At 39.7% G+C, this 24038-nt stretch overlaps 1 protein-coding gene and 1 long non-coding RNA gene across 7 annotated transcripts in view; both read left to right on the top strand.

Moving 5' to 3' along the window:
• LOC114556382 (uncharacterized) overlaps positions 1-4272 on the top strand; it is a 6513-nt gene extending 2241 nt beyond the window's left edge. Inside the window, exon 2 of the long non-coding RNA XR_003692656.1 lies at positions 4184-4272. This is a non-coding gene — a long non-coding RNA (uncharacterized LOC114556382). The remainder of the gene's footprint in view (positions 1-4183) is intronic.
• Positions 4273-4630: 358 nt separating this feature from the next.
• Positions 4631-24038, top strand: part of lmx1bb (LIM homeobox transcription factor 1, beta b) — a 65139-nt gene continuing 45731 nt past the window's right edge. The window contains exons 1-4 of one of the 6 annotated variants that reach the window (XM_028578144.1): positions 16718-16776; positions 18704-18835; positions 21127-21249; positions 21811-21997. In XM_028578144.1, coding sequence (XP_028433945.1) covers positions 21180-21249; positions 21811-21997 — 257 coding nt within the window. In that variant the 5' untranslated portion in view covers positions 16718-16776; positions 18704-18835; positions 21127-21179. Of the gene's footprint in view, positions 4853-16717; positions 16777-18207; positions 18242-18282; positions 18350-18703; positions 18836-19968; positions 20025-21110; positions 21250-21810; positions 21998-24038 lie in introns of those variants that run through there. The other 5 variants (XM_028578143.1, XM_028578142.1, XM_028578145.1 and 2 more) reach the window with 5 other exon arrangements.

Raw genomic sequence — 24038 nt, 5'->3', positions numbered from 1 at the left:
AATAAAGTTCTCTGTACTCCAGGTTTCTGCAGAAGAGGCAAATCATTCTTGGTGATGTAAAAGAAAAAAATCCCAATATTTAGTTTAATAGAACAAGCTTTTTATTTTTTATGAAACTGATCCTGAGTTTTTGAAATATTGTTGAGCATTTTCTTCTTGTCTAGTCCAGAAGAGGTCACTGTCCATGCTCGTGCTGTGGAGCTTCTTTTTTCTTTTTTTTTCCCTCTCTCTCTTTCTGGAAACTGGAGGCACTTTCAGCACAGCACCTAATTGCCTCTTTCTAAACCAATTAAAAAAAAAAATATAGATTCATGAAAGAGATGTACTTTCAAGAATTATACATATGCACATGTAATTGAGGAAAACTGTTGTAATCACAGCCACAGTTGTAGATAAGACCATTTCCTAACAGGCATCACTTAAGCCATGTCTCGGATGATGTTGGTTCCAGCAATTAGGCATTCTTTTCATTTCCCAAATGACTCGCAAAACTTGCGGATATTATAATTGCTTTTAGCCACGCATATCTAATTTGTGTCTTTTTAAGTGTTAATTAGTACGCAATTTAAAGTGACATCTTTATGTAGTTTGCTCTGCTGAAAAATTTTGTTGGCGGCTGGCTAATGATTTTCAGAGGGAGTGCGCTGGTGGAAAAGAAGTGTGTATGCACACATGACAAGATTTTCATTAGCACCTGTGTATGATGGGCTTTCAGTGTTTGTAGGGAGTTATCTGTGTGTGTGTTTCTAGGCCTGTGCTTGTGTGTTGCCATGTGAATGTATGGAGGGACAGTAGTGTACAGGGGGGTATGTGAGAGGTGTGAGAGGGAGAGCTCCAAATAGAGGTGGAATTAATGAAGACAACATGTCACATATTTTTGGCAGTGGAGCAGGGACAGGAAATGAAGCTCTGCTCGTCTGGGTGACTGCCGCCCATGTTCTAGTGTGTCACTGTCCTGTCAGCCTGTGTATAAAACTGGCAGACATTGATACATGCTCTCCCTGATAACACCCCATTCCACCATCCATCATCCACACACACACACACACACTCATACAAACACATGCACGTGCACACAGGATTCTTTATTTACTGTGCCAGATGTTGAGACTGAATTTTTTCACAACTAACAGGCTTGTGATATGTGACAGGTTTCTGGGTAACTTGCAGCTTCCCCTCAAGTAGATGAAAATCAGGGAAGGTGGTATTTTGATCGAGAGAACCCCGGTTTGAGCCACTGTGGCTCCTCCGTGGCTTCTGGTGGAGATTTGGAAAGTTATTTCAGTGATCATACAGCATCACCTAGTGCTGTGTTGCAGTAATACAACCGTCTAACTTGGGGGCAGTGAGCCCCACTTTGTGTCTTAAAACTTCCCTGATTGGCCAGTGAATCTGCACCCACAACAAAATCATGTTGTATTATTATATATTTTTATTTTTATAACAGTTTGACCGTAAACTAAACAGCATACTTTTTATTTTGAATTGCCTTTGTCATTTTCCTTAGGACCTTTCTTTCGATTTCTAAACCATTTGGATTTATAGAATCAATTTTGGGAGAAGGATTATGTAAAATGAGATGTCTGAGTTACTTCTGGGAACTGCTAATATTTTTGTGGACGCACCGATCCAACTTTTTCTCTTCTGATGCTGATTCTCATACTTCAACTCGGGGTATCTTGTGATACCGAATACCAGTCCGATGCCAGTGCTTTCTTTTTCCCAAATGTAACATCTGTATACCTCTCTGTGTGAAACCCAGGAATCATTTTTGTGCGAGGTAACTTAAGAGTGATTGCTGTGGACCCAAAACACTGACTAAGTCAATAGCTGAACACTGCACTGTGGATCTGTCACACCGTGGCCTTTAGATCAGCATCCGGGCCAAAAGCCATCTGTCGTTTCCTTTGACCTTTGAATGGTGTTACCTCCATTTCTAATATTTGGATTTGGGACAAAATAGACTTCTGGCACCAAAGTTTACATTGTCTACTCAGTAGGATACCAAAAGTGCATCTTTTTTTAATAGAGAAATATAATAATATATAAAATAAAAATAAAATAATGATTTATAGAACCTAATTCAGATTTATTTATTGTCATAGTTCCTTGTGTACTTACAAACATAGCATAAAGAAAAATGAAAAACTGCTCTCCACCAGCCACTTGCAGTGCAACAGAAAACGACGTACAGTAGATGTAATCATACAGACGTACATAAGAATATGTTGACTAAAATATATAAATCCAGATTAAAAAAAACAAAGTTAAATCAGTAAAACAAGTCAAAAAATTGCACACTTTCCTGCCTTTTACAGATTTCTTTTGATTGCTAAAAGACAGTGGGCACTACGGGAGTCACGTGCAAAACTCTTACTACAGTCTGCACTGCAGCAGTTCATGTGGACCAAACTCTGGTTTGTTTTTCATTGCTTGAACACAGTTTTCAAAACTCTACACACTTATCCCATGACTTTAACCACAACGCCCACAACACTTTAGATTTGCAGCACTTTGTTCAAATGCTAACACACTGCTGTCAAAACTGTTAGCCACGCATTCAAAACAGAATGGATTTCTGCCTGGTGCCTTTTTAGCTGAATTTTAGCTGAAAGCCTTAGCAGATGTCTTGTTTTAGACTAGTTAGTGAACATATACGGTATTTATACAGAGAAAGCTCAGGAAGCCTTTTTTTGTATACAAACACCAAATATGAATGAAACAATTATACACTGTACTGTTTGAGAGAAACAGGTAAAAGAGCAAAGATACCAACATGTCCAGGTAAGATGTCTGAGGTTATATACACAGCTATAAAAACAGAAATTGTGAAAAACACTATATCTTTACAATAGTAAAACTGCGTTCTTACTGTTTTTTCAGAAACACCACATTCATTTTTATTTAGAGATGATGCAGACATCCAATTTGATGAAGAAAACTTGCCACATGATGCTGGAGAGAGGCAGGATTAGTCACACTAGTCTTTGTTACTGTTACATATGTACCTTTATTTGTTCCCCCAGTAATTCCATAAATTACCAGAGACAATGTGCTATATTGAAGAAAACCGCTGATTGTCATTCCTCCTGTTTACCTTACGTAAAAATTGGTATATTATACAATCTATATATTTTCCTAAAATAAACTATTGAGTAGTGTCACTCAAATTGTTCAAACTGTAAAGACGAGAAAGTTTGTAATTTCTGTATTGGTGTTTGTTGCTAGTGTTTTTACCCACAGTGTGTTCTGAGTGACAGTGTGTGTTATGTCGGTGAGGATTGTGCACAGTGTTATGCTGCACTGAGCCTGTTTTGAGACGTGTGTTAAAGGAATACGCCACCTTTTGTTGAAACGGGGCTTATCACAGTCTTCCCTAGCTGTAGATAGGTGGGCCAACGCATTTTTTGTCTCAGTGCAAGTAATTAGGTTGTTGTTGTTTTGTTTTTTTTGTTGGCTCAGTGTTACTCACAACATGCTAACCGGCAACATAGGATTCCATTCACTACGCTAAGCTAACTAGCAGCGGCGCTACCGGTGTTGCACCGGTCTAAAACAATGCATGCACTAAAAATGCGTTGGCCCACCTATCTACAGCTAGGGGAGACCGTGATGAGCCCTATTTCAACAAACGGTGGCGTATCCCTTTAAGAGTTGTGTTGCTGTGAATGAGTTTTGCAGGAGATGGGAACTGTTGAGCTCAGGTGACTGTTGGTAATGCAGACTGTGGTTTGAGTTTTGCACATGTGACTCCAGTTGTGCCCCCTACCCAAAAAAAAAAAAAAAAAAAAAAACTGTAATGCCACATAAGCCAAGAATCTGAGTTCAAAGACCTTTTTGCTTGTTAAAGAGTCATGCCAATGACATGCCAGAAGGGGGCAGTATTTGTTTGTATTTTCTCAACCATTCTTTCGGGAGACTCGTCTAATCAGCTCTGCTGTACTGCAGGCCTATAGCTTCAGCGTGGAGGGAATAACATGAAATCAATCCATTTGTAATTCTTTAGTTCAACGTATTACCATGTTTAAAACATTCAGAGGGTTCTTTAAGCGATCGTCAGTTTGATTTAATAATGTATAGTGTATTCATGATTAATATGGTGCAGGTTAGTGATGATTTTGTCCTGTTATGACAATATGTGTTTACTCATCAGTGTGTCATTTTTTTTTCTTCTTTTTTTCAGTTTTACTACAACTTCAGCACGGAGAGAAGCGTTGCTGTGTAACTGTCACCCTGGCAGACCGAGACACTACACATACAAGATGGAATAAAGTACTAATGAAAGGAAGACAAAGTTTGGGATGCACCACTGCTGTATATTGTGTAATTTAACACACAAAAAAAGAGCAGTTTTACCTCGATGGATTTCTATGATTCAGAAAGATACAATGTACAATATACTTGTTTTGAAAGTGACTTTTCTAAATGTGTTTTGTCTTAGCTTATAGCCAGCGCCGATGAGTCTCACAATGAGTGTTGTGCCCAAAATAAACCAAACTTAATTAATATCACCGGACGCATGAATTCATAAAAGTCTGTTAGCTGTGACTCACATTGTGCTCATCAGAGGGGGAGGGAGAGGGGGGGAGGGGGTGCTGACAGTGCGTAGCAGTCAGGGAGGACAAAAGACGAGAAGCAGCCTCATCATCATCATCATCATCATCGTCACCACACGCCAACAGGCCCCTCTGATGTTCCTTCTCCAGCATCTTTCCATCACCCAGTTCATCATGGGCAGCGTGTAGCAACAACGAGCAGAGCCTTCTTTATTTAGCCCAGACGCCCGCCCACGTCAGCAGTGATGCCTCTCCCGAGACTAGAACACAACATTAAGTTCCAGCTCTGTGAATAGGTTAGTATTTATTATTAATATATGGTATTTCAAATTTTTGTTTGAACATTTGGGGGTCTGGGGGTCGTCCACCTTAACATTTTGAGCGTCAAACACTTAATTTCCCGCATTGGGGTGAATTTTTTTCTGCAACAGTTTGTGCCTTTTCTGCATCAATTTATGATAAAAATGTCTTTATTTAAAGGGAATTATTATTAATTCTTCTGCTGTATTGTTCACTTCATTGTTGTGATAACCATTTCGTGGAGTTTTTGCGGTATTTTAATAACGACAAACCCTCATTTTTGTCTGAATATCCAAAGACGCGTGATATTTCTTTATTAAAGTGAGTATTTCTTTTCTCTTTAATGAACCAAACAACAGCCTGCTGCCACTTTGCTGCCAGATTCAGAAGCCGACATTACACTCGCATACCAAAACATCACTATCCTCTCACTCCCGCTTGCGTGTGTCATTTGCAACTAATGGAATTGTCAGAACCCATTTGCACATTTTCGCAGGTGTAATTAGTATCAGAAACTCATTAATGGATTAATGTCCCCCGTTGTTAATCAGACTCTCCTCCTGGTAAGTTTGGGAACTTATGGATTCTGCTGACGATGCAGGTATTTCTTCTTCTTTCTTTTCTTTTTCTTTTTTTCTTTATCCTAGCCAAAACTCCGAATGGCTTCTGGTATTCACAGGTGTTCAATGAAGCGTACAGCAGATGACAACCCTCTGCGAGCGCTCGCGTTAACTCCTCTGTTCTGCCGCTGAAATCAGAGCGACGGTCTGAAGAATCCTCTTCAGGGAGGGAGCAGCTTTCACGCTCCTTCATGAAGGTGACACTCATGTCAGCGATGCCCTAGAGCACAGCGACAGGCTCCGACAGCCCTCCTCCATGCTGCGCATACAGTAACAGTAGCCTACATATGTACAGTATACAGCCACATGTACCCAGATTCACGCAGGCTGTACAAGCACAACTCAATGTTCTGCCAGTAGTCTTTGGACTGATACGTGTGAGAAAAAAACATCGCAACAAGTAATAATATCACTATTATTACTAACCACCAAATCTGTTTCAGCTTTTTTTGATTATATTGTTACATCTCCCAGTGTTTAGACTGGATGTAGTTCATAGCAGATAGTGTATGAAGTCACTTTAGTTGGTGTGTGAAATTAAAAGAAGAGATCTGCAATAAAGGATAAACCTATATTCTAAAATAAAAAATAAAAAAAATAAAAAATATTATGATAAATCTCCCATGAAAAGACAAAAAGAACAACAATGGAGGAATCTTCCCAACAAGTATTGTCTGTGCAGCCAAAGTCTGATACAGTAGCTTGTTCCTCTGTGCCGTGGAGCTCCTTTGTTGTCCAAAGTCACCTAAATGAGCCCACTGGGTGAAATGTTCGCTGTAGTTTATTTTGAGTCCATCCCACAAACTTCTGTCCTGCTGCTGTAAATACTCACTAGCGCACCAAATCCGCAGCTGAAAATAGTTCCTAACAAATGTTCTGTTTATTCATGTTTGAGTAATGTTTTAGTAATTTTTTTTTTTTGGGGACTTTTCCTTAAACTGGAAGTGTGCGGAAGAGGATTAGGTCCACATGTGAAACATATATAATGAATGTATTTGAGTTCTGAGTTTAAAGTCAGAATTCAACAAAAAAAAAGAAATCTGAATTCTGACTTTAAACTCACATATGGCTCTAATCCTCTTCCTTGGAAGTGTATATTCTTTGTCTGTTTTGAAAGATTTACGTCTTCAGAACAAATTGGCCTGGGGCTGAGTGCTACTGCTAGACTTGGGTTGAAAAGTAACCAAGATACAGACTACTGCATTGTTGCTTTTGGTATTTTCATTGGAAATGTTGAAAATTACAAAAAATAGAGAATTTTGCCAGCCATTTTTTTTCCGCAGAACTTAAACTATAACACTGCTCATTCATGCATTCATGTTGCTGGTGTGGCTGTTATCAGCAGATAGTCTGACACTCAGATGGGTGTCAGAGTGTTGAGATGAAGCCTATCACCGGTTGTGCGTTCATGCTAAGGAGAAGCGGTGTGGCCAAACTCTCCAGATGGGCACAGAGCTTTCAGAACCACATCTGCCTCGTGAGCCCTGCCCAGCTTCGCCCATCAAAAAGCTGCCTCACATGGTTTCACTTTTCCTTCACTCCACTTTATGATATGGAAAATAATAGTGCTTTTCAGAGACCACATTTTTAGAATTAAAATGGAAACAACCTTTTTTTTTTGCGTCTGTGGTACTATGCAGCAGTTAAGTAAAGGCTAGAGGAGTAGTTGAGGGCTGTTGTGTGTTTCTAAGCGTTTCACGTATGGCAAATCTGTTTCAGGGCATCTTTTTAAACTCCCTTGTTATCTCTCACGCTACCAGGCCTACTTAACCCTTGTGTTGTCTTAGGGTCAAATTTGACCCGTTTTCAAAGATTTTCTTATATCAGAAATATGGGTTTCTTACAACCAAATTGCCCAAAAATAACATAGATGCATGATGTATGTTGTATGGAACCCATATAGCAATCTTCGCAGGTACAATTAATGATTACTTTCATTCAATTTTGGGTGTTTTATTCAATTTTATAGCATTTGGAAAAAACAAATTAATGGTGTCAAGACTAAAGTTTGCCATGAAAAAAGGTCTGTTATTCACTCAACATCCTCTGATCTTAACTATTAGTCAATTTTCTGCTGTTTTTTAACTCAAAAATTAGGTATAATGTCATTTAAATTAGGTTTAATGACCGTGAATTTAAAGAAAGTGTCGAGAAAGGTGCCCAAAAAAGTTCATTTTCAATTTTGACGCGGAAGGACGACACATTCGTGGTGGACGGGTAGACAACGCAAGGGTTAAGACTCCTCAGTCAGCGCTGCTGCGTTGGCTCAGCCCACGTCGAAGCCCACTCTGAACTGCAGAGCAACACATCAAAGCCCCACCCCTCTGCGAGTCGAGCCAGATGTCCCGTGGTCATTTTTAAACTCACACCCCGGCGCATGACACGGAGCAGCGTGTAAGCATGTAGACAGAGGTGGATGGGCCGCTTGGAAATTGGAAAAGGAAGCCTGTATTTATGAGGTGGTTTGAGGTGCTGTGTTAAGACAGGCTTAGCCTGCCACTCTCCCTCTGACAGCCCCGTTTCCCCCCTGACCAGGGGTGACCAGAGACAGAGAGAGGTGAAGGAGTGAAGGCAGGAAACCTGTCAAAGCAGGTCCAGACCAGACCTGGACCCACGGTGAACAGACGCGCAGGCAGGTGATGCAGCAAATCACGTTGACAGAAGACCTAAAGCCCAATGTTCACATTATTCCTATTTTCATAACAAGAAAAGAAACAGGAAGCGTAGAAATGGTGCTTCCCAATGTGATTCCTTCAGCCTAGTGCATGCTGGGACTGGCTGAACCTTCCACGAACTGAAACAGGAAAAACTTGAATATTCTAAAAAGAAAAAAGAAAAAAAAGACAGTGTCGTTTACCAGTTACCTGTCCTGTATTTCTTCGTTCCACGTTGACGTCACCAGACGTTTGAGTGCCCCCCCCCACTGATATGTCAAGCGGGAGGTCGGACGTGTGGTCTTCTCCGTAGCCGCCACCTTAACAAGCCCCCGGTGCTGCACTCCGAGGGGAGCCTCACATCAAATCGGTCTTCCTGTACCTCAGCTTCGAGGTAAGATGAGTGATCTCCCAGAGCAGGGATCCCCTCTCCTCCCCTCTCTCTCTCTCTCTCTCTCTGCCACGGCGGCCAGCCCATGTGAGTCAAATTATTCGGAATTGAGGAAGGATGGAGTCGGGTGTGAGGTGATCTCTCTCTCTCTTGCTCCCCCCCCCCCCCCCTCTCTCTCTCTCTTTCTCTCTCTCTCTCTCTCTTGCAGATATTTCTGCACATGTTTTGAAATGACCAGCAAGCATCTCTTCCCCCCCCCCCCTCTAACACTGCCTGTAACACAGAAATCAATTAACTCCTTTCAAGTCAGATCAAAGGCCCAATACACCGTCCAGGTCTCTCCACAACCTGCGGGACAATTAGCTCTCCCTTTGGACAGCGACCAGGCTGGGCAGATGAAGGGAGGCTGCTGCCACTGTTCCCGTATACGCATGAAGCGAGTCGTAAACAAATGGGAAGTGAGTGGGCATCATTTAGCATCCCCGTAATTTACCGGTTAGTTAGTGCATAAATACAACCGCATGATAGGTTTGAATTCATCTGCTGGGGACTTCAGGACTAAAAGGAAAATGGACTTTGACTTGTGTGTATATCTTATAAAGGATGCGTGTGCTATAAGCCAACATGTGGCTGGCACAGCCATGGACGGATTATGGGACAAATGGGCCCCTGGGAACAGACGTGTAAAAGCCCCCCAGCCCCACTACGTAGGAGCAAGACACCCCCGACTGAAAGAGACGCAAAACAACTACAAACAACACATAGTTTGTGTCTCTTTAAAGTTGTTGTTTTTTTTGTCTTTGCAGTCGTTTTGTATCTCTTTGTTGTCTTTTTGTAATTGTTTTGTGTCTCTTTGTAGTGTGTATATTTATGGTAATATTTTGTTTCTTTGCAGTCGTTTCTTGTCTCTTTGTAGTTGTTTTGTGTCTCTTAGCGGCCTTTTTTGTCTCTTTGTAGTTGTTTTGTGTCTCTTAGTGGCCTTTTTTGTCTCTTTGTAGTTGTTTTGTGTCTCTTCAAAGTAGTTTTTTTGTCTATTTGCACTTGTTTTGTACCTCTTTGTTGACTTTTTATGTCTCTTTGCAGTCATTCTGTGTATATTTGTGGTGATGTTTTGTTTCTTTGCAGTCGTTTAGTGTATCATTGTGGTCTTTTTTGTCTCTTTGTAGTTGTTTTGTGTGTCTTTCGAGTAGTTTTGTCCCCCTTTGCGGACATTTTGCATCTTGTTGTGGTGTTTTTGCATGAATCTGTTGTCAGTTTGTGTCTTTTTGTGGTTGTTTTGCATCCCTTCGCGCAGTCACTCTCTATCTTTTTGAGTCCTTTTCTTTCCCTTTGCAGTAGTTTTGTGTCTCTTAGAAGTCATTTGCATTACTTTGTGGTCATTTTGTGTGTATTTCTGTGTGTCTCTTTGTGGTTTGTCTCTTTGTGTGCTCGTTTTGGTCTCTCAGTCTGCCACTGACTCCTTGGGCCCGTGGCCCTGCGTCCATTAGGCCCGTTCAGTAATGCCTCCATGGGCATGGTTGTGGCACAATATAGGAGTGTGACATCAAACTGATTGGACATGGGGGAGCGAGGGAGAGCTTTCGTCCACAGACAGGTGCACTGACCCTGTCCACCCCTGAAGGTGCCACTTGCATTTTATTGGACATTTAGGGCCGGCCAGCATTTTTTAACAGCCACCTGGATGCAATAAAGGGCCAGCTCCTGAGCTCTGGCTGCCCAGAGGATTTCCCAGCAGCTCCCGCGGGACCTCTGGCTAGTTAAGATGTTTATTAAGCTGAAAGTGGTCCAGTGGGAAAACACAGCACTTCTGAGAGATTTGGGCCAGCAGTTTTTCTTGTTAGTAGGAGCGCTCCCCGGAGAATTGTGTTTCTTTTCCTTTCAAACCCCGGGGGGACAGGGTCAGTTCACAGGGCACGAGGTTGACCAACTGGTAACTAGGCACATGAACCCAGTAAGGGGGATATCTAGAGACCATCAAGGTCAGCGTGGAGCTATTCCCACAGTTCCCAAACTGAGCGTGTTAGCTAAACACATTCTCGTTAGCTCCAAAATGAAGTTCTGTATCGCATTTAGCAATGTAAATTCCAGGAAATGTCTTGTGGAAGCACCAACAAATATAACAAAATAGAAAGTGGGCTTCATGGGTTGCATCTATCTGTGAGCAGTGAGACCTTACACTTTTAAAGTGATTACATGTAAATGGGGGTGCGTGATATAGCTTTAATAAGTAGTTGTTTCTTTCTTTATAATGCACAACTGAAGTTCTTTGAAGAAAATGTCCATCCAGAACATTGCGATGTTAGTTCTACTTGCTGTGTGACAGATCTTGACCGCACTAAGCTCTGCTGGCCCTGTAGTTCAAAGCGCCGGTCTTTAGCCTCAGGCACTCTGCCCTAATAACTTCAGTTAGCCCGTCGCTTTCAGCAGCCACACTCTGCTTAAAGGGAAGAGAAAAGTTTGGAGGAAACACAGAGGAATGGTTCAAATTGCTTCTTTGCTGCTTTGATTAATATAATTTTTTTTTTTTCATGTTTAATTTTGAACTTTCTGGGGGCCAAACGGCAGAGCCGCTGGTTAGCACATTGTGTGCTGAGCAGCACATGAAGCCAGTGATGGGTTTTTAGTGCTCTCTGCCTAATGTTCAGGACAGATTAGAAATGTTCGCCTGTGACAGATGCTGTCTAGATCTTCACTACCAGATCCACCCAGCTGCAAAACATCTGGCTGGATTTCTACCTTTTTCTCTGAAGTGCAGCCTATTAATGACACACCCACAATCATACTTGCGCATACACTCGCACTCAGTGCACACAAAACACATCCAGTGTGTTCCATAGAGAAAAATAAAATCACACGTAAGCAGATGTTTCATTATAAGGATTTTTTGTTTTATTGATGCACATTTTCATAAATTTCTTATTTATCTTTCCCCCATCATCGTTAATTCATAAGCACATTTATAACACTTGGATTGATGAGGGTACCAGGTTCTACTGATTCTCCATATATATTTTGATTTGCCATGAAAACAACCATTCCGTTCCAGCTCCACATCACAGCCAGTATGTATGTAGATATGTATTTAGACTATCTTTCACTACTTCAGCCGCAAAGTCTGCAAGCACATGCAGTTTATTCAGCAGGCCCAGAATTTATGCATTCCACATGAGGAGCGGGTAGCGAAGGCCTATGTGTACGCTTGTTGTTAATGGCACACATCCTAAAATAATGCTCCTGGCCTCCTGCGGCTTTCACTTTTTTTTGCGTCAGAGGAAACATTATTTTTGCGGAGACAAATCCACTGAATAACATGATCGTCTGATGAAAGGCGCTGCAAATCTTGCACAAGCGGAGGCACTTTTGCTAATGATGAAAACAGTCATGTAACAACAAAAGCCACGTAACCCGCTGTGGCGTGACGCTATGAGATCAGTTGCTTGTCATGCACACGAGCCAAAGTCTTCCAAGTTTTCGAAAAGCCTTTTCTCACAGCGCAAAGCGTTGTTTTGTTTCCGTGTCGCACTCAGCACCTCTGTGAGGGATGTTGAATGGTCCTCGTCGGAGGGAAGATTTAATATTCTTTAGGCACTCATCAAGAGTTAGAGAGAGTCACAAGTCACATTCTCATGGAGACTTTTTGGAGAGCATGGTTTAATTTAGTTTTTAAAATGCCCATGCAGTAAGTTGTTCCTTGTGTGTCTGAACAGCTCAGGCTCACATGCAGACTTGTTTTGGCCATCGCCTTTGTGTGAAGTGAGACAGAAAGGAAGGGGAGATCCCCACATCACAGATTTGGTTATTGCTGGGTTTCATAATATATCATCTGTTACCATCTGCGATCCAACTTCCAGCGACTTTTTTTTTCAAATGTTTTGAAAATTACCCATTGTGTTTTAAGAAAACATTTGATGTTTCTCTTTTTTATATTATAATTCATGCATGACACAATTCAGAAAACCCAATTTGACGTTTTTCATGACTTTAACAACAAAAACTGTGTGGGGAAAAAAAAAAAAAACTTGAATTAATGTAGACACAGCAAATCATAGCAAATTCATAGAAAGAAAAAAATTATTTTGACATTTTTGTCTATTGAAATGGAAATGTAAAAAAAAAAACATGAACCGTTGAAACAATAGTATGGCAGAAATTGGAATGATATTTTGAAAAATAGTGTTAGTATAGTATAGTAAGTGTAATAGTGTAGCGTATTGTTTTGAGTGTTTTTTTTGACAAGTTGAACGAAAACATACACAGTATGAAAAATGATTTAAAAAAAGAGATGTGTGTTTTACTGTAACTTTACATTATTCTCTAGAGATAGTTTGTCATTGCAGATGCAGAACACTGAACCAACAGTGAAAGTAACAGATACAAGTTATTGCTGCAAAATTACACTGAATGTGCATAAAAACATATTTCCACCTACAAATGTCTATGAACAAATATACGTGTATATTTTATGCTATGTTTGCAATATATACACTACCGGTCAAAAGTTTGGGGTCACTTAGACATCCTTTCTACTCCATTACAGACAGAATAACAGCTGAGATCAGCTGCATTGTTTTCAGATGACATTATGTGCTTACATAATTACAAAAGGGTTCTCCAATGTTTTCTCAGTTAGCCTTTTAAAATGATATCAGATTAGTAAACAGAATGGGCCTTTGGAACATTGGATGAATGGTTGCTGATAATGGGCAATGTAGATATTGCATTAAAGATCAGCCACTTCTTTCTACAACAGTCAGAACCCTTTTGCAATTATGTAAACACATAATGTAATCTGAAAACAAGTGATCTCAGCTGGTATTCTGTCTGTAATGGAGTGGAATGGAAATTAGCTAAGTGACCCCAAACCTTTGACCGGTAGTGTACACTGTAATACTTTATTTATTTTATTTATTTATTTATTTTTTATCACAGAACAAAAAAAAGTGCAGTGCAACTCATGGCAAGAATAGCAGGACAGAATGGTTGACAAATAAACACCAGTGTATTACATTGACAGTATGAATAAAAAGAGAAAACTAACAACAATACAAGTCCAAATACAAATACTTTGATGAAGAACATATAATTGTAAACCTATTCAAGTAATATACATAATATTACACTTTGTGGTAAATGAGTATTTTTTTTTTTTTTTTGCATTTCAGTGTCAGAAATTTGCTATAAATGGGTTTGAGGGGGAAAAAAAACTTTGCATTCCTAATGATTACAAATGTACGACAGACACGTTTGTTTTAGTGAGACAACACTGTGTGACTTTTGCCTTTTCCAAATTAACAGCGTGTACGAGTCAGTCGTAGAAATACCTGACATGGTGTTTTTCCTCACACACACACACACACACACACACACACACACACACACACACACACACACACACACACACACACACTGACAGAGGAATTACACAGGAAGGCTAATCTATGAAATACAAATGATCTAAAAGCCTGCTTGTAAATGTTTCGCAAATTATCTTAAGACAGAGAAGAATAACACAGATGACATGACATCATTTAATAACAACGATGAAAATATAATTCAGTTTAGTGTGATGGATTGTGAAAGAGATAAACTATTAAAGACCACTCCAGTATTGTGTACTTCACTGAAAGATGAGAAGGTGCTCTTTATGTGACTTATAAGAATAATGTTTCATTTCTTTGATGAATGCATTACCGGCATGTAGTACTCCTTTCTCAAACTGTATTACAGTATTTGATACTAGCATGTCCTCAGTACTTCAGTTGTGAAAGGAGTTAAGAGAGGAACTTGTGCTGCCTGGTTGCGTCCAGCAGGGGGTGATATTGTAATTCGGATAGGGGCTTTCAGGGCTTTGGGGTAATATGAGCAGACCACTGTGAAGTCATCAGGGTTTAGACGGAGTCAGGGGACCGGCTGCATGAATCTGACTACATCCTGGATCACTGTCACCAGATGACGCCACGCTGTTTCTGAGCTCTGTAGCTGATGATCTAGTGATATTCTCCTATGGGCAAGACGTTCCAATACATTTAACAAAAACATGCTTTATACCAGAGTTTGATGAAATGGTTGTTATTCATTTTCCATTCTCTTTTTTTTTTTTTTTTTACTATGATAGATATCCTATTACTTTGAGGGATTTTTTTTGAGAGTCATAAACCCTGAAATAAATGTAAATACAGTTAATAAACAGGAGCTGGAGAACTTTAAACAGTAATGCTTACATCTGTTATACTTAGATATTTCCATCTATCTATCTATCTATCTATCTATCTATCTATCTATCTATCTATCTATCTATCTATCTATCTACATACCTATCTATCTACCTATCTACCTATCTATCTATCTATAAAAATATATATCTTTATATCTATCTATCTATATATCTATCGACCTACCTATCTATCTATCTATCTATCTATCTATCTATCTATCTATCTATCTATCTATCTATCTATCTATCTATCTGTCTGTCTAACTATCTATCTATTTATCTATGTATCTATCTAGCTGTCTATCTGTCTGTCTGTCTGTCTATCTATCTATCTATCTATCTATCTATCTATCTATCTATCTATCTATCTGTCTGTCTGTCTGTCTAACTATCTATCTATCTATCTATTTATCTATGTATCTATCTAGCTGTCTATCTATATATCTATCTATCTATCTATCTATCTATCTATTTATCTATGTATCTATCTAGCTGTCTATCTATGTATCTATCTATCTGTCTATCTATCTATCTATCTATCTATCTATCTATCTATCTATCTATCTATCTATCTATCTATTTGTCTATATATATATTTCTATCATTCTATCTTTCTATTTATCTATATCTATCTATTTTAGAACATTTAAACAATTACATGTATTATGGTTTTATATTTTTAAACTATAAATTATTGTTTGGTTATACCTTTTTGAAATACCATTGATATTGGTTATATTAGCAGGTATACGCATTGGTGTAATTTCACATGTATTGTTATTAAAATACTGTTTGGGAAGAAGGCTGTATTATTAGATCTTATGTTAATGAAATTACAGCTCCGTTTGGCTCTGTGTCTGATGCAGGTAAACACTTCTCAGGCTCACATTTCCAACTTGTATGTCAGCTCGCTGTCACACAGCGCTCCGTCAGGCCATCTGTCAAGAACTCAATAAATTTGTCAGTGGAGAAGAAAAAAGAAGAAGAAGCTGAATCCAATAAATCATAACGTAAACAAATCTAGCCATGGGTTGACAGTGCTGTATTATACTTTGGCTTAATCCTGGGGGAGTTGGGATTATCCTGCAGTATCATTTTTTTTTTTTTTTTGGGCTGTCTCAGTAAAACGGGCCGTGTGCTTCAAGGCGGATAAAAAGCAGAAATATGTGAGTGAGTGGGAAGAAGGAGATGTGACTTAAAAAGAGAAACACTGTTTTAACTTGTGTCGCATTTAAGCGAACCTCAAATAAATCCACAACACCTACGGGAAATATACAAATTGTACAAAATCATATGGAATCAATTTCTGACTTCAATTAAAAAAATCAAAAGCAGTTGTTACATGCTACTTTAGTATTCAGGGGCCCTTATAGGCCTGTGGGGCCCTGCATCCCATCCCCTATTTGTTATTACAGGAGTGCACCGCTTGCTTGCTTCCTGTGTGAAATCACACTGTAACAATATTCATTTTTTTATTTTTTTTCAGGTATGAGAGCAACTTAAAAAACAAAAAAATGCAGAAAACATTAAGACTCAGCAACAAAAAAGAAGAAGAAGAAGAAAAAGGTTACATTACAGCTGATTGGTCGCAAATTGCCGCCGTGCAAAGCTTTAATAAGCGTCACTGCTGATCCAAAAGCCCTTCTTACAGCCACAGTAATGATTTTACACTATAACGGCCATATGAGCGGCGGGCTAAAGGCTGAATAACAAGCGACATCCCCCCCATCCCCCATCCCCCCATCCCACCCCACCGATTCGTTCAATGTATTGCAGGAGAAACTGCGCTGCTGTCTGTCTTTAAGATACTCGGCAGCGAACACATTAAAAGGAGCCTGATTTGTTTTTTCATTCGAAGTTTTGTTGTAAAAAAAAAAAAAAAAAAAGCAAGCATCATGGAGAGCTTAGAAACACTCATTAAAAGATCAAAGTGAGTTAACTATCAAAGTGCTCTAGCCATGCAATTTAGGGAGCCATTATGTCTTCGGTTTGCCGAGTTTCTCCTTTGAGGATGTTAAGGGTTCTTCCCTTTCTCACTCAGGTACTTTATTTTTAAAATGCTTTGCGCTTTGTTTTAGGGCATAATTGAAAACGCTCACAATTTCAGCTCAAGCTAAAAAAAAAAAAATTAAAAAATAAATAAATGCAAGATAATGACATAGATCCAACGTTTATTATAGGCTAGTGCACATATGTAATTAAATATGCCATGGCTTTACGTTGATGATGGTTATTATTTTCTGTGATTTTTGCCATACATTGATTCTAGCCTCCGGGTTTGAGGCCTGCCACGGTGTGAGCTGTGTGAGTTATTGGGGGAAATGAATGGATCCTGCGTGGCTTATAAACAGCGTGGTGTTAATGTAATTAAAGTAGGAAAAATGGTCTATATGTTTAGATTCTAATTTGATTGATGCGTTTGTTTGGATGAGATTTAAATGCAACGAAGTCGTGAAATAATTCCATGTAGCCTATTTAATTATGTTAATGTAGCCTATCTATATATCTATCTACCTATCTATCTATCTCTCTCTCTCTCTCTCTCTCTCTCTCTCTCTATATATATATATATATATATATATATATATATATATATATATATATATATATATATATATATATATATTTTTATGGATTGAAAGATATATGCTAATTCCATGTACCCTATTTAATTGGGTTAATGTAGCCTATATATATATATATATATATATATATATATATATATATATATATATATATATATATATATATATAGTTCGAACTTTGAATTTTGTTCCCTGCTGTGCTAATTCTTTATCTTTCCAGAACAGTTATACGTTCATTCAAAATGACACATTATTTTAAATAGGCGTAATAACACAATTGTCGCTGATAATAGCTGGTAGTAGATATCTTCGTTTTCTTTATGCACTCTCACACAAACTTCCGTTGTGAATGTCAAATCCGACAATTTGCATGCAAAAGTGTGCGCAGGTTTTCGCAATATTAAAACTTAGCTCTGGCTCAACTATTTAAATGCAGGATCATATTTTCGCGCTTTTTTGCGAAATAATTTGCTCTTCTTCTGCATTCAAAACTTCATGTTTTTCTGTTTTAATTAATGTCCAGAGTCTTTACACTCAGTGTGAAAACTAATCGAAATCCCAGCAGCAGCCGCAGCAGCGTGCGGGAATGTGCAGTGCTATAATGGCGCGTTATAATGCTCTCTTACCTTTCCGATGGATGCAACAGTTCTGCTTACTTTAGAGTCAATTGCTTAACTTTAGGAGACCATTGCTTTCTGTAGGCTACTGCACACCTGCTGCAACGCTTTTTTTCTTCCTCTTCCTCTTCTTCCTCTTCTTCCTGCCTTATAGCAGCAGGCGTGGGAGGGCTTGTCATGTAGAAGCTCATTAAAACACCGCCGGCTAAAAGTTGGCGGATTGATTTATTGAATGGATGTTTGATGTCCTCATTCACACAAGTGACCTGGCCGAGAACTGCTGAATGAACCGACGAGGAGGGTGGTGAGGGGAGGGGGGTAACACGGGCTATATTATATGTTTAAAAAAAAATTAAAGTATTGATTAGCCTATATTGTATTGACATAGCTCAGCTCATAATGCTGCTTAGAGGTAAGATAATCCAATATAGTGCGAGGCGGAGGTAATTGACCCCATGCTGATAGAAGTGCTGGAAATAGAAGGGGAAAAAAAAAAACAGCTAAAGCCGGGGCTGGATGACTTCATGACTGGCAGCTATGGACTGATTTTAACACAGCAAGTGTAAATATGTGTGCTGTAATGAAAGAAAAAAACATTAAGATTCAGTATTCATATTAAATGCCTATTTATCTGTACTTTAAACACGCCTGTGATAGTTCTAATGTCATTCTTAAAAAAAATAATAATAATGTGACAGTATAGGTGAAAATGTTCATTTCCTGCGTGTATTTGGCTCCTCTGTATCTTTTCCCATACATCCTGCAGCAGTTCTCTGAGTGACCGGCAGAGGGCAACGCCAACAGTCCGCTCTCTGTTTCCCAAAGTGGGCTACAGGTCATCGGCTGGATGCTCCACAGAGGACGCGAGGAACAGCAGCTAAAGGCCTTTGGGCTGAAGGTAAACGCTGCGTATACAGCCCTATTGTATGCAGTCTATGGTAGACACGTAATAATGATTCTGCAGAAAAATGTGCATCTGTTTTTTTTCTTTTACTTCTTTTTTCCTTGCAGCAGACAGTGAAAATATGTGAAATATTGACATATGACAGCTTTTTTTTTCCATAATATAATTTTCTGCAACTTAGGCTATTGTTAAAATGTAGCCTAATTATTATTATAAAGTTAGGACTATTATTATGCCTATACCGTTGCGGTTAGTCAGTCAACTATCTTCGTGCCTCCGTTATCTTTAATTGAGCACTAGATTAGCCTTTATTTTAAATAAAAACTGTCATGCATGAGCTGATCTGATCATATAGTAACGCTGCTTTGTCGCCTTAAATCGTGTGTCCAATGCGTCCAGTCTTGTCTTTTCCTACCTGGCTCTGTAGCTATAGAGCTATTTTTTTTTAATTATTATTATTATTATTTTTTTTAAATAACTTGATAACAATGAGGCTCTCTTTCAGCGTGACATGGGAAGCAGCGCCCAATCCCATTAGCAGCCATGTAATATCAGACAGGCCTCAGTGCAACAGTCCTCCGCACCTCCGCAAACGTCTTGATCACATCTCGACACAGATATAGGCTATATAAAGCCTATCTTTTTATTTATTTTATTTTTTATTATTATTATTATTATTATTATGCGTGTTTGGTGGGATTTTAAAGTATTCACATTGGGTTGCTTTGATTCTGCTGAGGGCTCATACATCATGGAATAAAATATATAGATGCCGTGTTCTTGCTAAATAAATACAGCAAAGGCCCTATACGAATTACTATTATACGGAAGAGGGTTAGGGCCAGTGTGAAACATGCATTTGGGTTCTAGTTTAAAGTCAGAACTCAAATACATAATTCACATGTGACCCTAACGCTCTTCCGTTTTATTAATTGTATTATTATTATTATTATTAGTAGTAGTAGTAGTAGTACTATTATTAGTACTATTATTGGTGCTTTTCCCTTAGACAGAGGTGGCCAGCCATGGCTCGGTGCTGTTATCACCGCGCGGATCGCCAGGTGCATCAGCTGAAAGGGGGACAGCAGCTTCATCTGGAAACAATACACAAAAGAGCCATGCTCGTCTGTATTCGTCACTACTGACGGAAATATGACTTATTAATTCGTGATGCAAGTAGAAGGTATAGCCTGCATTATCTCGCTTCAACATATTTAAGTTCATTTTTGCTAAATCACTTCCACGGAATGCAGTATTTGATCAGAAAGCGTGTCACATGATATATATATATATATGTATATTACATTTGAGTGCAATAATATTTTTTGTTATTAGTTAGTAGTAGGTTACTAGTAGTGTTGTTATTATTATGATATAGCACTGCATTGTTGTTTCCTTGTGCAGCCAGGCCTCTGAAATATCACTTTTCTCTCTGTGCTCTTCTTTACGCTTGAATCCGTGTGTGTGTGTGTGTGTGTGTGTGTGTGTGTGTGTGTGTGTGTTATTGGACCGCACTGTACTCTTCTCCAATAGCATCCCAATGGCAGTGAATTGGGGGATGAAAAAAAAAGTGTAGCCATGCATGCAGGAGTGGGAGGATCCACTCGCTTCAATCTCGATCTCAGACTTTTGCAGCGACAGGCACACAAACCAACCGACCGACCGACCGACCGACCGTCTCTGCTGCCTTCCAAAGAGTTCGAGTTCCTGCCACTGGGACATCTCCACGCAGACGCGCGTGTTGTTTTTTGGGATTTGTTGTCAAGTTGCGTTGCTTTCCTTTTTTTCTCACCTTTAACAAAACGTGAAGAGATCCCTGGCAGGCAGCTTTCTCCCCGTCGGCTCGAGGACGAGAGGATACAGCTTCCTACAGCCCCCATTACCCCCCCAGTCCTCTAATCATATAACAGGTGACTGTTGAGAGAGTTATTTTTTTTTTTCCTCCACTTTTATTGTGTCCTTTCTGTCTCTCCACGCTTCTCCTGACACATTTGGGATTTGTGTAGCCCGGCTAACACTGCCGTTACCTTTTAACTATTGCGAGCAACAGAGTTTTTTTGGTTGTTGTTGTTGCATTTCATAGTTATAGGCTCATTTTCTAGTTTTGCGCCTCCGAGCTGCAGGCTGTTGTCACACGGAACTCGGGCGGCTTTCAACAGGTTTCCAGCCTTCGCTTCCTCGCTTTGCCTCCAGACAGCTGTGTGTGCCCGCCCGCCCGTCCGTGTGCCCGCCCGCCCGGGATCCTCTCGTCCAGTCTGACCGTATTCTTATGGATATTGCAACAGGTCTGGTGTCACTGGAGCGCCTCTCCGCGGGAGAACAGTCCGAGACGTGCATCATGCTGGACGGCATAAAAATGGAAGATCATCCCCTGCGATCGGGACAAGCCACGCTCGGAGTCATGCTCGGTGAGTCCCCCAATCTTCTTCGTGATCTTTTTTTTTTCTTCTTTTTTCCCCCCGAATAAACCTCAGCAAATCACTCGCGAGGTCAAACACAGGACTGTTATTCCTGTCTGGATAGCATTACCGTGCGTGCATGCCCAAGTGCTTTTGTTTTCCTGACACCTAACGACCATGTACAGTTCATATCCACGCATGCAAAGGAGATAAAACTACAGATATAAAAAAAAAAAAAAAGGGGTGTACTTTTATTGTTATGTTATTGTGAAGGCATCATAAGCGAGTCAGACATCTATCTAAAGGCTGCAGGAGTGACCTAATCTGCAGGCCTTATTGGAGAGAAAATATCAAATCCATTCATTAAAACCTGCATTTTTTTTTTTTTTTTTTTTATTTATTTATTTGATTAAACACCATTCACCTCAATAGATTTCTCCAGTGTGCGGGCCTTTTTTAAGCGCTTTAAGGGATTCTAATCCGACATTACAGTCCTTTACTCAGGCCTTGTCTCTCTCTCTTTCTCTCTCTCTCTCTCTGTCTCTCTCTCTTTTCTGCTGTTCCATGCAGGGACTGACTGTCACCATCCCTCGGTGTGTGAAGGATGCCAGCGTCCCATCTCCGACCGCTTCCTGATGAGAGTCAACGACTCGTCGTGGCACGAGGAGTGTTTGCAGTGCACCGTGTGTCAACAGCCCCTCACCACCAGCTGTTACTTCCGAGAAAGGAAACTTTACTGCAAACACGACTACCAACAGTAAGCACACAATTAGTACTACTCGCGAGGGGAGAATCTCTGCCCTCTCTTTCTCTCTCTCTATCTCTCTCTCTCTCCCTCTCCCTGTCTGCATTTCTTCAGATTGCTTTCGTTGGTGTGCAATGATTTAAAACCCCCAAAAAAGGCATTGTGATGGCTTTGGCTGGCCTGGAGGCCCTGTGTGTGTGAGTGAGTGAGTGAGTGAGTGTGTGTGTGTGTGTGTGTGTGTGTGTGTGTGTGTGTGTGTGTGTGTGTGTGTGTGAATTCTGACAAAATTAAAAACAAATATGATATGGAGGTATGATTTCCCAACCTGTTGCCAATGCTTGTTCCGCCGGAGTTGAAACATGACGTGTTTCCTGCCAAATTATAAAATCACCAGGAACAAGTGGAATTAAATCTGAGCTTTTATTTATTTTTATTTTTATTTTTTTACTTCATCTAACAGTTTGAATAATGAGTGTGAGATAGATGTGACAATGTTTGCCGCAGAGTGCTCACACCGGCATTAGCGCTCATATATTATTGGCCCACCGTGACGGTATTTCCACATTTGTGTCTGCGGAACGAGCGCATTTCTGACAAAAAAATAAAAATAGAAAAAGAAAGAAGATGTGATTCCACCTAGGCCCCGAGAACGTGCAGGCGTACAATCTCGGTTTGTTTGATTCCGCTTTCTGTCAGGTATTTCCTGGTTGCATCATGTGGCCTTTCCCAATCACCATCAATCGCCTCGCATTCATTCCAAATAATATGTAAAAACATCATTTCTGTTTGCTTTCTTTATTGAGCCTGATAACCACAGTTCAGATTTATTTTCCGATCAGCCCAAATGCATTTACTCTGAAAATCGGATGCGTCGATTTGCTTTATTTTATTAGATTTTAAAATAGTGCTTTATTTATTTTACCATAGCAGTTTTTATTTTTTTTATTTTTTATTGTATGCTATTTTAAAATTTGAGTTTATTTCGGGGCTGTTTCATTTTTATTGGATGTGACGTGTTTTTTTTTGCGCGCGGCATATGAGACATGGCAACAATTTAACGCTTTAATGAAGAACAATATGCGCTTTTTACTCCATGTTGAGTGAAAGGTGCTTGCAAGCTGAACACGCTAACAACGTGGATTTAGTGAGAAACAAATAATTAGGCCTACAAGTTGACACGTAGACAGTGACACAACACACACACACACACACACACACACACACACACACACACACACACAATTTTAAAAGTATTCATAATTTAGTTTTAAATTGCACGTTTCACAGTTTAGAAACATAAAAAAAAAATCGAACTTATTTTTGGTTAAAATGTGTGATTATAACAGCAGACTAAATGCAGATTGTTAATTTTTGATCATTTATTCTCCCAAATTTAACACAATAAATAAAAGAACAGCATTATTCATTTTTCAGCCACTAAAACGAACAATTCCATAAATTATAGATACATGGGAATGTTGTGGAAATTGTGCTTTTTTTGTTTCAAAGTGAATTACTATAAAGTTGTACATGCTATATAAGGCCTATGACAGGAAGTGGCATTAGCCATGGAGCAAGGCAAATTAGTCAATTGAATTATTAAATGATGGCATAAAAGCAGTAGAGATGGCAGGTATAGGGAGGTAAATATTGAGGCTATAGTAACGAAAGCATAACAACAATGCTGAAAGTTGCTGTTTTGGCCTTTCGAGAACCCTGGGGTGCCCTGTGTTTCTCATAGCGTGAGTGCTTTTCATGCTTTTTGTGTCCGGCCTTTTTAACAATTCTACTTCGATTACCGGGACATTATGGCTCTCTGCTAGATGCCTTGCAAGCAACAAAGAGTTACATCTATTGCCATGCGTGCCATTCATCCAGCTCTGTGACAGGAGTGTAGTCGGCGGATAACAATGGAAAATTCATAGCAGTAACTATGGGATACCAGAGCCACGGCGTCACGGCTCAGAGGCGGCTGGAAGCTGAGGCAGTCCGGCAGAGAGAAGGATCTCTTTCTCATGCCTGTTATAGCGCCGGCCTTTTGTGCTTTTTTATT

Source organism: Perca flavescens, chromosome 5, assembly GCF_004354835.1.
Source record: "Perca flavescens isolate YP-PL-M2 chromosome 5, PFLA_1.0, whole genome shotgun sequence".
In the NCBI taxonomy this organism is placed as follows: Eukaryota; Metazoa; Chordata; class Actinopteri; order Perciformes; family Percidae; genus Perca; species Perca flavescens.
The sequence above is the reverse complement of the archived record's forward strand: the minus strand, read 5'-3'. Positions and strand labels throughout refer to the sequence as shown.